Here is a 17222-nt window from a genome sequence, read left to right on the forward strand (position 1 = left end):
TTACAGTAAGATCTGGATGACGTCACAGTAAAAGCAAGGCAATCTGGGACGATTCCACAGCTTTTGATGCTTCTTCCAGTGGTACCAAAAAAGCTCAGGAAAAAAGGTTGACAAATTTATTGTAGTTACTCTAAAAACTGGAGGCCTTCGGACTTGACACCTTAGCTTATATCCCACGGGGACAATAAGGAGCCCATCCGCTAGGCTACTTTTGTTGATTGTTCCAAGGACCTCACAAGGCCTCACCATTTTTACCTTCCATCTCTGAATTTAAGCAGGCAGCTGCCCTGCCCCTTTGCAGGATGGGAGAAGATCTACACGCAGTCAGGAAGCCTGTTTCCTCTTAGTTAGGAGTTACCAAGACAGCCTCTCATCAGTATAAGGCCCTTTGGTTTCAGGAGGCTTTGGTTGAACAAGCTTAAAGAGGCAATTGAAGGAGAAGAGTGATATTAGACTGGCTACAGACTGGGGTGTGTGGAAGGACATCACTTGCCCTATGCTACTTCCAGTCCGAAGGAATAAACACACAGGACTGCTTGTTCCTTGGACTGCAGCTCTGAGGGTAAAAGGTAGGCCTGCAACTAGGGTTTGTGTCACCCAGGGCAAAGATGGATTCTGCGCTCATTTTGCCCCCCCCCCCAGCGCGGCACCCAGGGCACATGCCCTGCTTGCCCCCCTCTAGTTGCGGCTTTGGTAAAAGGAGACTGAGGTAGGAGAAAGTGAGCAGGCAGGACAGAGTGAGAAAAGCATTGTTCTCTCTGTATTATTGAATAATAATTGGAGACACTGTAAGATCAAGGTCTCTGCCTGCCTGATATTGCTATCAGCTGCCCCTGGCAGCCACCAGAACCCCTTTCCAGTCCCTAATTGTAAACATTTAGAAAGGGACCAAACTTGTGATGAAGAATCTCCCTCCCACATAAGAGCCAACACCCTTCTGCTGGGGAGAAAGGGATACTCAGACAGATGGCAGGGTATGTCCTAAAAATGAAACTAGGAGAGCAGAAAAAGGGGGCCTTCTGAATGAGGCACAAAAGGAAAGTGTATTAGTAAGAAATAAAGCAGGCATCACTGTTGGAAAGCTGGCTATTATGGCAAGGAGACAGACAGGTTGTAGGTTGATGAGGAAGGCTGTGATATCAGCAAGCCTATGACACTGAAAAGGTACTGGGTACTGATGGGCAAAGAAGAGAGGCAATTGGGACTAGTCACTGAAAATCCCAATAGGCTATTACACTAGTAGGCACCGAACCATATTGAAGAGCTGGCAATAACTGAACTGGCAGATGCCAAACAAGGGCATTCTGTGAAATGTCATATAGTGCCCTGGCACTGAAGTGGGTACCTCAAATTTGCCTGCACCTCAAGGAGGGAAAGAATATGACACCCAGCCATTCTGGGACTCTACAGTCCCTGTTCCCCATCTTTTTTTTTTACTCTCGTGAGGCAGGTCCCTTCTCCCTTAGGTCAACACTTTGATCCCAAAGTATTTGCGTAGCTGCTCCAGGAAGACAAATGTGAGCACAGTATGAGGGATCAAGCGAATGCCAGCAGGAACAAGGCCCTAGAAGAGGAAAAGAGTAAAATCAGCTTTGTCCACTGTGGAGTTTTAGCCACATACTGTAGGCCGTGTCTTCTCCAATACACATTGACCTAAGAAGGCAAGGTAGGACAAGGAATCAAAAGGCATGTGGCACATGAAGACTCTGCACTGAGAGGAAGTACACTTTCTGTCCCCTCTGCCTTATCTATAACTGGGTAGCAGCCCTGAACCAATAAGGGGAGAACCTAGCCTCAGGCAAGTTGCCACCAATGGCAAGGCGCTGGAGAGAAAGGATGGAGGCCAGCTTGCATATTTTTGATAAAGGGAAACAGCCAGACTGAAACAGTATGGAGGCCAGTGCTTACTAGGACAGGAAGCAAGAGATTCTAGCAGGGTGGAGCTTCTTTATTTTATTATTTTATTATTCAGATTTTTTTATCCCGCCTTTATTATTTTTATAAATAACTCAAGGCGGGGAACATACCTAATACTCCTTCCTCCTCCTGTTTTCCCCACAACAGCAACCCTGTGAGGTGAGTGCGGCTGAGAGAGAGGGACCGGCCCAAGGTCACCCAGCCGGCTTTCATGCCTCAGGCGGGACTAGAACTCACAGACTCCCGGTTTCTAGCCCAGAGCCTGCTTGATCTATATTCCATGATTACCCACTGTTGCTCCCATTTCTCCTGTATTACCTTATAAAAAGCCAATGGCCCGAGCTTGGCAGTCTCCACTGCACAGTGCAGGACCCCCTGAAACAAAATGGGAAGAACTCAGGACATGCTGATTTGACTCTATATCCAGAACCCATCCCGATTCTCACAAGGCTTCATCTCTAGCTGTTTGATGAAGTTCAGGAACAGAACAATGCTGAAATGACAGGGGTGTGATGCCAAGTGGAAAAGACAGCAATACCTAGCTGCTGGTGTTTAATGTGGGCACCTGCTCTCCATCAAACAGAAAGCTGGCAGCCACGGCAATCAGATCACTCACCCGATATTCGCCTTGGGAATTCATAAGCCGTGTTTTTAGCACATCCAAGGGCTGACACAGGAATGTGGCACATCCTCCCTGCAGTTCAGAAAAAAAAAGGATGGTGAAACAGATTCAGATTGATCTGAGATTCTGCATGAGAGAGAATGGCTTGTGCTCTAGCTGGAGCGGAATACAAATTATCATGTACCAAATGGGTATGCCTAATGCACCAGATCTCTGCAATCCCATTAGAAATGGGAAAGGTCTTTTCTCTTAGACAGGCCATTAGAGACAACCAGTTGCCCAAAATAAAAAGACAATCAGTATTTTTCAGTTAGACAGACTAAGAATGGAATAGATGTCTTCTCTGACTTGACCCCCTTCAGGTGTGTTCATTTACAATCCCCATCACCCCCAGCCAGAAGGGGATCAAGTTAGAGCTTCTGGAGTTCTTGCATGATCTATACTAGAAGAATTGGAAATTTTATTGCCCTCTGGAGCAGTGTTTTTCAAACTTGGCAACTTGAAGACGTGTGGACTTCCAGAATTCCCCGGCCAGCATGCTGGCTAGGGAACTCTGGGAGTTGAAGTCCACGCATCTTCAAGTTGCCAAGTTTGAAAAACACTGCTCCAGAGCCTCCTGCTATACCGAACCCATGGCTTGGGACAGCTACCCTGCCAACTGATGTTTTTTGTCTTTGAGGTGATCTATAAACCCCACTTCTTATGTCAAGTGTATGGCACTGTCTCCTACACTTCCCTTTCTGTGACCCTTCCTGTGCCTTCATCGAACCTTGCCCATCTCTCTCTATAGGTCCAGAATGCTCAAAGTCGGTATCACTTCTGACTATACTGGAACTTGCTGTGGGAGTCCAGCCATGGCAGTTTGTAAACCATGAATTCTGACACAGATGAGCACCTCTGGGTGGTGAAGGACCACACTTAAACACTGTTAATCTTCACCTGCTTTCTAGCTAAAATGGCAAAACATATGCCTTGTTTTCAGAAATCCTGGTCAGGGGGCTCCAAGGCCTGCAAAAATGGGACTCGGGGGCTAGAGATTGCCCATTCCTGGTCTATGGCTTAGAGTGTAATGTAAATCCAGACAATTATTCATTTAATAAAATTTGGCTAAACCATAGCTTTGCACACTATGTGGATACCGCCTAAGCACGCTTTAGCAGCTGCTTAAAATAAGGAGGACTTGTTGGATCTATGTAAACTTGAATAGCTTTCAATCCATAGTAAGCCAAAGTATCCAAGTATGGCACTTGGTCCTTGCATCTATTTTTGAAACATCAAAACAAGAAAAAAAAAGTAGTGATGCCAACTGCTCCTCTGTTTTATTTGCCTTGGTGAAGCACCACCTGTGTGCAGATTTTATCTAACACTGTAGCCTTGAAATGAGATTTTTCTTAATCAGCAGATATTTTTTCCCTATTAACATTGAAATGCAGGAAGGATGTACACAGATCATGCAAGAAAAACCTGGATACAGGCACACCTCATTTTATTGCGCTTTGCTTTATTGCGCTTTGCAGATACTGCATTTTTTACAAATTGAAGATTTGTGGCAACCCTGTGTTGAGCAAATCTATTGGTGTCATTTTTCCAACAGCATTTGCTCACTTCTTGTCTCTGTGTCATATTTTGGTAATATTTCAAAGATTTTCATTATTATTAATCAGATGATGATTTAGCATTTTTAGCAATAAAGTATTTTTAATTAAGGTATGTACATTTTTTAAAGTGCTATTGCACACTTAATAGACTACAATATAGTGTAAACCTAACTTTTATATGCACTGGGAAACCAAACAATTTGTGTGACTTGCTTTATTGCGATATTCAATTTATTGCGGTGGTCTGGAACTGGACCCACAATACGTCCGAAGCATGCCTGTATATGCAGCAATCCAGACTAATCCCAGCCTTGGCAGCTCTGGGACACAGGCTGAGCTCCACCTTTCCAAGGATACAGGCAGAGCACCATGGCCTTGAATGTTAACATAATAAGTGGCAATAACTCTTACAAATGCATGCACGCACCCTAATTGACTTTGCGCCCACACAGATATATACATACAGCAATAAAACTGGCCAGGAAATGAGTAACAATATTGTCAGCGAGTAAGCTGGTCCCAAGAACCAACTGCTTTGCCTGGTCATAGCAAGCGAGCTGCAAAGAAACAGAAAACAATGAGACTGCTTGTGAGCATAGTGAGCAGATTTGGAAACTAAGCAGGTAGGCTCAAACTTCTGCTAAACCCCAAGGGATCAGGAAGAACAAGGACATCAAGCACCTAAATTACGAGTTTATGAGTTTTTAGTTTGGAGCCCTCAGTGCTCTTGTGCAGCACCTCTCCTTTCCACAAACACAAAGATGCCAGGGGCCTGCAACTGTTAAACATCTAAACCCAGCAAAGATGCCAAGCTGGGACTGGACTGTGAGATTACATTCCCTCCCTAACCTTGTTGTGGCCTCATGAGCTATTTCCCAGGCATGATGCCATCATACATACAGATCTTTCCCTGCAGAAAAGGAGTACTACATATTCCCCTCAAAGTCTGACCTTCTCCACCCTCCACTACTTCTGCAATCCCAGAAACACAGGATACAAAATGATTACATCCAGTGTGTTAACTCTTGTCCTGTTGGATGAGAAGCAGAGGAGAAAGAAGCTTAAAATACTTTAAAAATCCTAAGTAGGAAAACTGAAGTCACATGGCCACACATTTCTGGCCACCATGGAATACCATTCTCCCATCTTTTTGCAATCACAAAGATTTAGGAATGATCAGAATGTCTGTATGATATAAGAACCGTAGAAAGAGCTTGGTTCTAGTAGGTCCAGAATTTCCATAACCAGATGCCAATTAAAAGCCCACAAGGAGGACACAAATGCCGAGTATCCTCCTCAGGTACTCCAGCATCAGGTATGAAGAGGAATTATCTTCCATTACTGGAGATGAATAGCCTCATCCCACATGGAATTTATCTAATAACTAAAACAGTATCTTAAAAAAATGGGAAACTGCTGTGGATGGATAAGCACCTTTTGATTACGCAGACTTAAAAGGGACACATACAGAAAATGGAAAATGGCTGTCACCAACAATGAGGTGTACCAGCAAGTAGCAAGTATTTTCAGAAATAAGTCAGAAAAGCTAAAGCATAAAAAGAGCTTTGGCTTGCAAAGGAAGGTGAAAGCAAGCAAACAAAAGCGTTTGGGGGCTAGGTCAGGAAAAAAGGGAGGAGCGGGCCTGCTGCTTGGAGAAGAAGGCCGTGTGGTAACGAGGAATGAGAGAGAGTAGAGGTCCTCACTATTACTTTGCTTTGGGCTTCTCCCCAAAGGGCAACTGTGTTCAAATGGAAAAAAGAACAACTGACAAAAGAAAAGAGAGGGTTAGGGAGCACCTGGCCATCATGAATGAACTTAAGGCTCCATTGAGAGTCTTGTAGATGTCATCTCAGAGCTCTTTTTGTGATCTCTGAGAAATCATGGAGGATGGGTGCAGTGCCAGAAATCTGGAGATGTGCAAATGTTGTTCCTATCTTCAAAAAGGGGAGAAAAGAGGGCCCAAGTAGCCATGGATGTTGATACAAGGCAAAACTCTGGAACAGATTATTTAACTGTTGTTTTATGAGCATTTAGAAAAGAATGCATTGCTTGGCAGGAGCCAGCATGGGTTTATCAACAATAAATCATGCTAAACCAACCTGATCTCCTTTGTCGATAGAGTGACCAGTTTAGGTGATCATGACAGCGCACATGTTGACACTGTGGCACAAGTCATTCAATGAAGTCTCCCATGAGATTCTAATAGAGAAGATGGCAAAACACGGACTGGACCATACTACCATTAGATGGATGCAAAGCTGGTTCAACAATCTGATCCAATGAGTGTATGTCAGTGGTTCCACATCAGACTGGAAGAAAATGTTGAGTGGTGAAACTGCAGGGCTTCGTTCTGTGTTGTTCAACATATTTACAAATCATTTGGATGAGGAGTTAAAATATGATTATAAAATTTGCAGGTAATACAAATATCTAAGAGGACAGCATCAAGATTCAGGAGGATTTTGATAAACTGGAGCAATGGGCAGAAACTAGCAAGCTGAATTACAACAGGAACAAATGCAAAGTCCTGTAGTTTGATAGGGGAAAAAAAATCGAAGATGTGAGCATAGGAGTGGGGGATTGTACATGCAAAAGTGATCTGGGAGTCTTGGAAAATCACAAACTGAATATAAGCCAAGAGCTGATGCAGCTGCAAAAGAATATCACTGGAATCTTATGCTGCACCAACAGAATTATAATGTCCAGATCAAGAGGTTATGGTCCCTCTCCTGTCTGTGTTGATCAGATCGCACCTAGAATGTTATGTCCAGTCCTGGACATCAAATTTTTAAAAAGGTATTTATAGACCTTTGGTGCACATCCAGAGAAGAACAATGAAGATGATGAAAAGTCTGGAAGGTAAAACTTAAGAGTGATGGTTAGAGGCACTAGGCAAGTTTAGCCTGGGGAAGAGAAGACTATGGGGAAACATGACAGCTATCTTCAAGTATCTGAAGGACTATCATGCAGAAGATGGGGAAAATTGTTCACAGTTATTCCAGAGGACATGACAAGAAACAATGGGTTTAAAAATTGCAAGGAAGTAACAGGGTTAATTTGTGCCACAAAAGATCCAAAACAAAGGAGAGCGCAGGAATGGAAAAACCCCGAACGAGCCAAGCGAGTATACATGGAAAATGACTTGACATGTGAAACGTTACAATGTTAACAGAACATTGAAAGGGGAAACATGACACCAACTAACAATGTCAGTTCCACTGCAGTTGTTAAGTAAATCACCCATGGTAGTTAAGCGTGACATCATGTGACCACGACTTGCGACCTCCTGCTGGCTTCCCCACTGATTTTTCTTGTCGGAAACCAGCTGTGAAGGTTGCAAATGGTGATCACATGACCACGGGACACTGTAACCGTGGTTAGTTCAAGGACCAGTCATTAAACCAATTTTGTCAGTCCCATCATAAGTTTGAATGGTCGCTAACCAGGGCAGCCATTAACCAAGGACTACCTGTATTTATGAAGTTAGGATATTTTGTTCAATGCAGATCACTTTTCAGTAACTGTTGCCATTTTAATACCTATTCTCCAATTTGGAGAGTTCACCTTCCTTTGTAAATTAGCACTGTCTCTAGCTTTTGCAAATGCATACAATTTTCTGCCTATTGTATAGCTTTCCAATAAAAAAAACAAGTTTTTAAAATTCAACCATGGAAACTATGCTGGACTCCACCTCTAACTCTTCAGCACCTACAGATGGGTTCTTCTTCTATTATGTACCTCAGCAGATCAAGTTATAATATCCACTGAATCTGATCCCATGCCGAGGTCTAGAAGAGTTATCTGCCATTTATACATATATATTGAAAAGATTGATATACAAGTATTCTCAAAATAAATTATGATAGATACTTGGATAAGGACAGACAAGCTCCGGTCCTTCAGAGCCCATTGTGTAGCCTTCTCTGAGTGCCTATATAGCTGCCTAACCTTTCAGCACATTCCACTTCTGGCCCTACTGTGGGTGCAAGTTACTTCAATGGTTGCTGAACATTCCAGGAACAAGCTGTGGGTCTCTTCCTGCCAGGTCATGTGACAACAGAAGTTCTTCAATGGTGTATGTAGGTATGTATGTGTGTACACACACACACATGTTCTAGCTTCAGCACTCAGAAGCTTCTATGGATAGTGGGCTTTACAGGAATATACCTTTTAAGAACATGAGTAACTTCACCTAATGTGTATTCTTGTCACACTCTAGTTCCTGCTGTAACAATGCTAAGGCTGGAGGGGGGCAGGCAAATGGTGAGAGGATGGAGGGCTTTAATTTTTCTACCCCAGCCATAGCAGTGACATCAAGAAAGTTGGTGGGATAGCTTCCATCTCTCCCCCACTGGGATCTTAATGTAGCCAAGACTGTTGCAGGAAGGAGGCAAAAGTTCTTAAGGTACATGTGAATGAGTAGAGAGGTACATTTACTAAGGATATGTACAACTGAATGGTTTGGAAATGGACAGTCTGAAAATCTGTGGAACATTCAGCTCCTCTGTGGGCTGTGCCACTCTGAAGGCAGTTTCGCAGTTTCCTGAATCAATCCCATGTTCAAAGAGCCCCAGACTTAATGCCATGTTTGGAGTATTTTGAACCACTCCCAGGGAATTTATTTCCATAAACCACCAAAATGCCCCTGGAATGGCATGCTCTGGAAGGGGAACAGAGTGTTCTGGAGTTCCCTCAAATATTCTGTTCCAGGTCACTAAATTTTGTACACCCTTAAAATTTATGAATATGCACATGTATCTACAGGTTCTGATCCACCACCCAGCACTGCATGCAACTGAAAAGGCTGCTAATTTCTGGCCTAGCTGCACATACTTGCTTATATTTAGAAGTAGATCACAGGCAACACTGACTCTGGATTCCTACCTGTCCAACAGTAACCAAGGCTCCTCTGCTTGATGCCATTGTTCCTCCTGAGAACAATTTCTTCACACCCTCTGCAAAGACAAAAGCCTGGAATTTACCAAATAGGGATTCCATCCAACTGTGTTTTCCGCTTATCCTGTGCAGCTGCAACTCTCCCTCTCCACAAGGCATCACTCAAGAATAGATACCTTCTATTACTCCCAAGATACAGGAATGGCAGAGTATAGTTTATGAAAACACTTGGAGAGCAGAATAGACCGATCAACAATACTCATCACAGGCTGGGTATAATGGGTATAAAAAGATTGAACAGCTATGTTCAAATAGAATGCCTCAATTAATGTGGCCACAAGTGAAAGAGGAAAACAATGCATCTGCTGATAGAGATCAACATACCAGAGAAAATCCCTGTTAAAAGCCTGTGGATGGACTCTAACCATAGCACAGATAGGTCTGGCTAATACAAAAGCATTCTGTATGCTCTGCCAGGAGCTGAGTTTCAGAAATAACCCTGGTGGCTTCCTGTTCATTGCACTCCAATTAAGAGCTAGTATTCTTGGGCAAAACAAGCTGCTCAGACTCTGGCTTCAAAGTGAGATTTGAATGGGACACTAGCTGCCACATTGGACGATGCAGGCTGTAAACCAGACAATTCAGATCAAATACCTGGAGGGCATGATTCTATTCTCAAGAATCAGAATCTGGATCATCAAGAAGGGCTTTTATTTTTACCTTCTGTCCCCCTGCACGAGTGCATAGGCAAGGAGGACGCCAAGGACCTGGCTTCAAAACCCCCTGCCCATTCCTCAAGAACTAGTTGACAGTGCCTTCTGCCTATAACTCTAGGGACTGATCCCTAAGGATCATCCTCCAACTGAAAAGAGGGAAGACACAGGACCACCAGGACAGGGCAGTCACAGCAACCAGACGTTGCTGAACCTGAGCTCCTGCATCCATCTCCACTGGGTGGATTGCTGAAAGTTGTAGTCAGTGTTATCTAGAGGCAGGACTGGCTTATCCATTGGCACAGTAGGCACAGTGCCTAGGGCCCACAAAAGTGTTTTAATTCTTTTTACAGAAGGAAGAATAAAAGCGAAGTAGAAGTTAATTATTTTCATGCCTCATTGTTCGGTCTTGAAAATATACACAATAAATAGAATACAAATACATAAAATACAAATAAAATATACATACAATTCAAATTAAAAGCTCAGTCATACATTAAATGCTACTGAGATAATCTAATACTTCTCGCAGGAGCTCGTTATATTAAATTATAAGAACTTATAAGAGAAAAGTATCCTAAGAAAATATTGAAAATCATATGAAATATCATTTTAATACTACAGATAGTCCTTGCTTAATGACTACTCATTCAGTGATCACTCAAAGTTATGATGGACCTGAATGAGGACTGAGCCTTGTAGTTGCAGCCATCACAGTGTCCCCACGGTCATGTGATCACGGTTTGGGCACTTGGCAACCAGTTTGCAACTATGACGGTGGCAGTGTCCCGTGGTCATGTGATCGCCATTTGCAACCTTCACTGCCAGCTTCCAATAAGCAAAGTCGGTGAGGAAGCTGGCAGGTTGTCACAAATGGCAATCACATGATGTCATGCTTAATGACAGTGCAGGATTCACTTAATGACAGCAACCGGAACTGCTGCAACTGCCATCATAAGTCAGCGTAGTCACGTGACATCACGCTTTGCGATCACGTCACTTAGTGACAGAATTGCTGGTCCCAATTACCATCGTTAAGCAAGGACTACCTGTATTATTTTTTTGGAGGGTGGGGCCCACAAAGGCAAAAGTGCCTAGGGCCCACAAAAGTCACAGTGTGGCCCTGCCTGTATAGTAGATCTTGTGGGCAACTGGTGGGCCACCAGTTGCCCACAAGATCTACTATAGAATGTTCTGCTCAATGGATTCTTTTTTCCTTCAACTAAGCTTAATTTAGCAAGGGTCTCCTAGAATCACAACATATTTCTGCTGTAAACTGGCTAAATTCTTACCTTCACGTAACACCCGATACAGGCCATCCAGGGCATGGGAGTAGCTGGAAAGCACCAAGAGACAATCAACAGCTTTTGTCAGTATCCATGTAATTCTGACAGGCACTCATTACACCAGCTGGCTGCTATCAGAGGCCTCAATCCCATTTTCTGTCTGACAGCTCTGGCAGATGCGACTTAAGTCTCTGTGGCGGGATTGTCACCAATTTAAAAGGGATCTCAGACTTGTGGTCATGCATCGTCAATAGAGCTCTTTCTGAAGAGGGAAAGGCTTCACAGCACACCTTCCTTCTCCCAATGTTCCTCTTTGCCTTCCCATATTGGTTCAGTTACTGCATCCAACTACAGCCCTGATACTCACTTGCGCCGCAGGTGTGCCGGCTGCTTAATGTCATTCTGCATCCTGGAAAAGAGCATTACAGCATGATGGAGACTTGGAAAGAGAAAAAACCTCCCTCTGCCACCATCTCACCAAGTAGAGTTTTGTTTGCTCCAAACAACCCTAAGAAGTAGAGACACTGGAATGTCCCAAGAGTGCAGATTTCACCAAACTGTAGTCATGATAATGCTCCCTTTTCTCTGGGCAGCATAAAATCCTTCTCTACCCCCAATAATTTAGGATCCTTGTAAGAATTAATTCACTGGGTCCTGGAGAGGAGGAGGAGGAGGAGGCGGGGGCGGCACTGACCTGACATTTACCATGTCAGCCGGGGTCCCCACGAATCCACCAGTAAAACCTGCAACAAGAGGAGAGCAGATGAAAAGGGACAGCCCAGCCTGATCTGACCTAACCCTTCTTCCTGTACTTGCCAAGCCCCTGCTCACCTCCTACTGCACCTAGCAGCACCTTCTGGTAGAAGGGCATCGGCCCCTGGGCACCCTGGTTCAAGTGGTCCCGCACCGTCTCATAGATGGCAAAGCGGGTGAGAGAGTACGTCATCTGAGGAAGCAGAAAGAGTCACAAGAGGAAGTGGCAACTGCTCATCAGAATCACAGAATACCCATAATTCCAGCCTTACAAGTACCCAACGCTTGCCCATGTGTGGCCACAGTCCTGGCATTATTCAGTACGTGATGCCTGCTCCCTTGACAAATATTTTCCTACCGTATTTTCTAGAACACAGGTAGGTGAACCTATTGCTCACGGGCCATATGCAACCTCTGTTGTTGTTGTCGTCTTCTTCTCCTCCTCCTCTCCCTCGTCCTTCCTCTCCTTCTCCTTTTTTTTTTGCTACCTGTGGTGATTCCTCTTAATTGCACTGCCCAAGTTGGGCAGCAATAAACTTCAGCATGTATTTGTAAAATGAAAAATAAGCAAAATAAGTTTGTTAAACAAGCTTGACACGCCTGTTCTACTTCAGAGCCCCCACCCCCGCGCCTGCAAGTTATATCCTACCAGAAACTGAAAAAGCATGGTGTCACAGTTTTGCCTGCTGTTTTTTTTTTAATTGTTAAAAATGTGCCCCCCGCTGAGTTTGCCTGCTCTTGTGCTTGTAAAAAATGTATGGCGTGACCGCAAGTGAGTCTGCCTTTTTCCTCAGATCCTGCTTAATGAGAAAAATCATGAACACGAGCACTGCAATTGGAATAATATGGAGTGACTGATTTGGGAGGCAGAATCACCTGCTGCAGGATGCTTATGCAGTATGTGAAAAAAGCAACAGAGATGTTCTGGTGCAGAAGAAAAAAAGCTGTCACTGTCAAGATATTATGAAGTAGAAATAATTATAAAGAAATTGCTGCAGTTGCAAGTTCATTCTCAACTGCACACATTACCTAATTTTTCTAAACTCTGGGAGCAGACAGGCTTATTTTAGAAATTTCTATGCTTAGAATTTGCCTAATCCACCGATTTGGCTGTGGGTACCCAACACTGTTCTGTCTTCCATCATTAGTATTTTACAGACATCTTGTTACAATTCTGACAGTTTCAGAGCACGCAGCAATTCATAAGTGGTTGGTTGGGAACTTGAATGCCACTGGAGTGCTCAACCTGGATTTTTAGGAGCATGTGCTGGGCACAAGTGCAGAATCCTCACAGACAATGATGGAAGCAAGAAGCTGGCGCACACAACGCAAGGGACAGGATGGCAAGTGATGGGGTAAGCCACCTTAGCAGCAGCCAAACGCTTACTTGTCGGCAAAGTGAGGCACTGAGCCCATTGTACAGTGCTAGAAAACCATCATTGCGAATCACACGTAGCGCCATCCCCGTCATGCGTAGCTTCACTTCCTGCTGAGTTTGCAGATGGACCTAAGCAGAAATGGCAGAAAGGTCAGGTTGAGGTTTTCTGGATCTCACCGGCTGAAGGGCATCCCAGGAGAGCCAAATGAGAAGGCCCTGGAGCACTTCTGATGCAAGAAGCCCATAAGGTTGCAATCCCTCTATCAGCAAGATCCCAGGAGCTCACATTTACATTCATTTTGAACCTTGCACTGGTGCTTATAGAAGACATTTTCCCCTAGCCTTAAAGACAAAAGATTCCCAGTAGCTATAACTGATCTGTCCAGTTCGACATAGAAGTAATACTTTTGACCTAGAAATTTAGAATATAAACATTTGGATTCCTTTTCTTCTTCTAGACTCTATAGCTGGCTTTTAGCTACCTTTCTCTGACAAATCCTTCCCTGTCTAACAGGGCACGTTAACTACTCAGATGGAACTATCTATCCAGAAGCACCAAATTCTAGCTGTCAGCCATGGCCACTCCAATTTCACCTTTCTTCTTCCCCTTCTCTCGACAGAGCTCTGTCCTGCCTTCTTCAATGCATTAGCATTTCTCTGCCCATCTAATTAGCACCCTTAACTTTGGATGCTTTAACAGTTAAAAGCCAACAGCACATCTTCTAGCCTGTGCAAAGGGCTCCAATGCTTGTACAGGACCCAGCAACATCGGGAGCTTGTTAAGTCATCCAGGTCTGCAGCATGGAAATCCAACTTAACAGTAGCTCCCAGACAACTATTCTACATGTTCTATCTTGCTATGGAGCAGCTCAAGTTAATAATACAACCACACAGAAGTTCTAGGTGAAAGGCCCCAAAGTTAACAATCAAACAACATAGCAGGGCTACTTGGGTTGCTGATTACCCTTCCTCCTGCAGAAGGGGGAGAGCCAAACAGGACAAGGAGAAGATATCGTATGTATGAGATATCAGGAGAAAGCACAAACACTCCCAGTCTAGGAGCTCAAGCCTTCTGCCATTCCACCCAGTACAAGAAGAGTCCTAGGAACAGAAATCCAAATGAGTAGCTTAAGAGGCACTTGGATGCAATATCCTGAGACTTCTAGTAATGTGGTTCATCAGTAAAGGATAACATCCAGTCCATCCTCTTTAACCAATCAATGACCTTGAAGTAGCCTGTGATGAGAATACACATTAGGTGAAGCTACAAAAGTATCAGCAGCCCGGAAAGGGCAGTGAAAAAGTTAGCTGTGACTGTGACGGGCACTGTACCAAATATCCAGTGGTAGCTCAAAGATCTATTGTAGAGCATGAAATTGGAATTTGCTCCTCAAGGAACCAGCCAGCAGAGGGAGCCATGCAGGAAGAGGAAGAACTCTGCAGGAATTAGGACCATTGTGCTGACTTGAACATGCCAGAAGCCAGGCAACAACAAGCAAAAGGAACTTTCCTCCACACAGGCCACTTTAAGTGTGCCTAATGCCTGGGAAGAGGAAAGCAGGAGTGAGAATTATAGAACTGGCTTTATCCGGAAACTCTCCGGAGGCTGGACATGGAAACTGCAAAGCCCTCAAAGCACCTGTTCCCAAGCAAACTGCCTTTCCAGGTTAATCAGCCTGACCAATTTATGCCCCCTCTATCCTCTTCTGTGGGTTGATCTTGGTAAGTGTCCCAGGGCATACCTGAGCTATTATGAGCACAGCCAACGTTCTGCTATGGATACCACTGTTGCTCAGTCAGCCTTCTATACCCTGATACCCTCCATAGGCTTTGGGGCTACAACTGCCAGAATTTCTGGTAAGCATTGCCAAAAACAACAGCAACTGAACAACAGGCAGCTTAAGAACAACCATTCTTAGAATGCCCTGTAGAATTCTATGGAAAGAATAGGAGTGCAAATGTTTTGGGCAGGGCTAGGACCTATCATGTTTTGAAATTCACCTAGTCTGCTAGAGTTAAAATGTAACCACATAAGCATCCTGAGGTGCAAGCAGTTTGTTACTCTTCAGATGTTTTACACAGCAACTCCTAAAATCCTCAGTTAATAACTCTGCAATTCAAAGAACTGCCCACCCATGCATGAAACATGTTACCTAACCCTCTCCTCTTGGTTTGCTTTATTTCAAGGTTAAATGCTGCAGGTGGAATTCCAGTATGTCCACTAAGAATTGAGGCTGGTATACAAGGACAGGATGACTCTCAGTATTAGTCAATAAAGTTTCCAAGCTAAAAAAATAAGTTTAGCAGGATATGTTGCTTTTTCCATAACCCAGAAATATTTTGTACATTAATTAGGTCTGGGTGTCAGAAAGGTTGAAAGATTTCTTGATGGTTTGGCCCTCTGACTTTGGACAGATGACTTTCCTTCTGTGATTCCGACCTTTAAGGCAGAAGTCCTCACTCAATGACCTGCTCCAACAAATCTCAGACAGCATGAAAGCATTGGACATTTTCACCACCACTAAGCCACCGTGGAAGGTAGAAAGCTACAGAAATGTCAAGTGCTTGGCCTACTGCTTGGTCTCAGTGCTATGTCAGCTGGAAGCCACCTTCAAGCTCCTCGCAAAGGCTCCTTGGCCGATACTTCCTGGAAGAGAGCTTGTATCTCCAGACAGACGGAGCCCCAGCATCTCACAAAAGCCACACGTGCCAGTCCGCTCTTCCGGCCGGCGTCTGTCTCTCGCCTGGGCAACTAGGGATTCCTGTGCGTTTCTCAGCAGCAGAGAGATGAGTTTCCCAGACTAAAGGGAGCCAAAATGGCAGCTAGGGAACCGTCGCAACCAAGGGGGCAGAGGGGGATCCACCTCCCGCCACACAACGCATCGCCTCAGGTAGCAGCTCCTACCAGGCTTCCCGGACCCTAAATTGATCAAGGGGAAGTAGCAGCTGAGAGGACCTAGTTAGGGAACGCAACTGGTCAACCACCTTCGCAGCCTGCTGTAAAGCGAGCCAGCAGAGGCTTTCCCGGCAATCGGCTGCAAGACGAGCAAGCGCCGGAATAAGATCCCTCCCCCCCTCTCCCCCTTCACCGCATGCACCTTGAGCAAATCCAGCGGGTGAGTGCAGCATGCTGCCCCGCAAGAGGCCAGGCCGCCGAAGTACCAGCGGGACACGCGCTTCTCCACCATCCTGCCGGCGATACGTCTCTTCGCCGATCCCACCCCTCAGCCTCAGGGATCCGGTCTCCACTCCACCGCCGACCTAGAACCGAGGCGGCCTTAAAAGGGCAATGCTGGCAGGGGCAGCGACGGAGCAGGGAGACTTTAAAAGAGCAACGGTGAGGTCAAAGGTGCGCAGCTGTAGGAGGGGCGTGATGTTTCCCGGGCTGTGTGGGGCCACCCCTGCGCGTTCCCGCCCGTTCCGACAACTTCTCTTTCGCTGCCAGCTTTCGCGGAGGGAGTCGAACTTCCGGGATTATTATTGTTACACCCGAAGGAAACGCCGAAGACATTTCGATCAAGCCGCAAAGCTATGCACATTTGAAAGACGGCCGCCTAAGATTAATTTTTGAAGTTGATTGGATGAAGTCGGTGTCGACTCTTACCGACCACACAGCTTTTTTTCAAATAGACCTAAAAGAAAGGCTCGGTAACATCGGTTCATTCATGGTTTAATTTAACCACGGTTAACCGCTTTTCCTGGGTGGGCACGTGGTGCATCTTTCACACAATTCGGCATGCGGTAACTGTCATCTACCAACTACTTCTTTGGAGGCACACTTGAGATCACAGCTGTTAACCTTCCCCAATCTGGTAGCTTCCAGATAGGCTATGACTGAAATTCCCAGGAGTCACACTACATTGTCTCAGGAAGTGCTATCGGAATGGTAAATACAGTCCACCTTCCCTTAAGGTCTCAGATGAGAGAGAGAAAAAAAGTTACAGTATTAGCAGGGTTTCTCTATTTTTACATATAGATATAGATATACTGTAGATATATATTACATGGTATATCCTAGAGAGAGAGCTTTCGGAAATTAACATTTACACCAACTGTGCA

The 17222-nt window shown here is 44.7% G+C and overlaps 1 protein-coding gene across 1 annotated transcript; it reads right to left on the reverse strand.

The window, feature by feature from the left end:
* Window positions 1-749: 749 nt before the first annotated feature.
* On the reverse strand, window positions 750-16410 carry SLC25A10 (solute carrier family 25 member 10). Its single transcript, XM_063293302.1, has 11 exons — window positions 16262-16410; window positions 13173-13292; window positions 11864-11978; window positions 11727-11775; window positions 11400-11441; window positions 11039-11082; window positions 9022-9092; window positions 4602-4694; window positions 2534-2611; window positions 2236-2292; window positions 750-1564 (listed from the first exon to the last, which is right to left on the reverse strand). The coding sequence occupies exons 1-11, from the start codon at window positions 16349-16351 to the stop codon at window positions 1463-1465; spliced, it is 861 nt and encodes a 286-aa protein (XP_063149372.1). The 5' UTR covers window positions 16352-16410; the 3' UTR covers window positions 750-1462.
* Between the last annotated feature and the right edge of the window lie 812 nt (window positions 16411-17222).

The sequence above is a fragment of the Candoia aspera genome, chromosome 2 (assembly GCF_035149785.1).
Source record: "Candoia aspera isolate rCanAsp1 chromosome 2, rCanAsp1.hap2, whole genome shotgun sequence".
NCBI classification, from domain to species: Eukaryota; Metazoa; Chordata; class Lepidosauria; order Squamata; family Boidae; genus Candoia; species Candoia aspera.

Excerpts from the sequence above, each read along its gene's own strand:
- SLC25A10 (XM_063293302.1), bottom strand. The coding sequence starts at position 16,351 with ATGGTGGAGAAGCGCGTGTCCCGCTGGTACTTCGGCGGCCTGGCCTCT. Across the intron at positions 11,083-11,399 it reads CCGGCACACCTGCGGCGCAA|CTACTCCCATGCCCTGGATG; the intron begins GTGAGTATCAGG and ends GGTGCTTTCCAG. Across the intron at positions 2,612-4,601 it reads TCCTGGCCAGTTTTATTGCT|GGAGGATGTGCCACATTCCT; the intron begins GTATGTATATAT and ends TCTGAACTGCAG.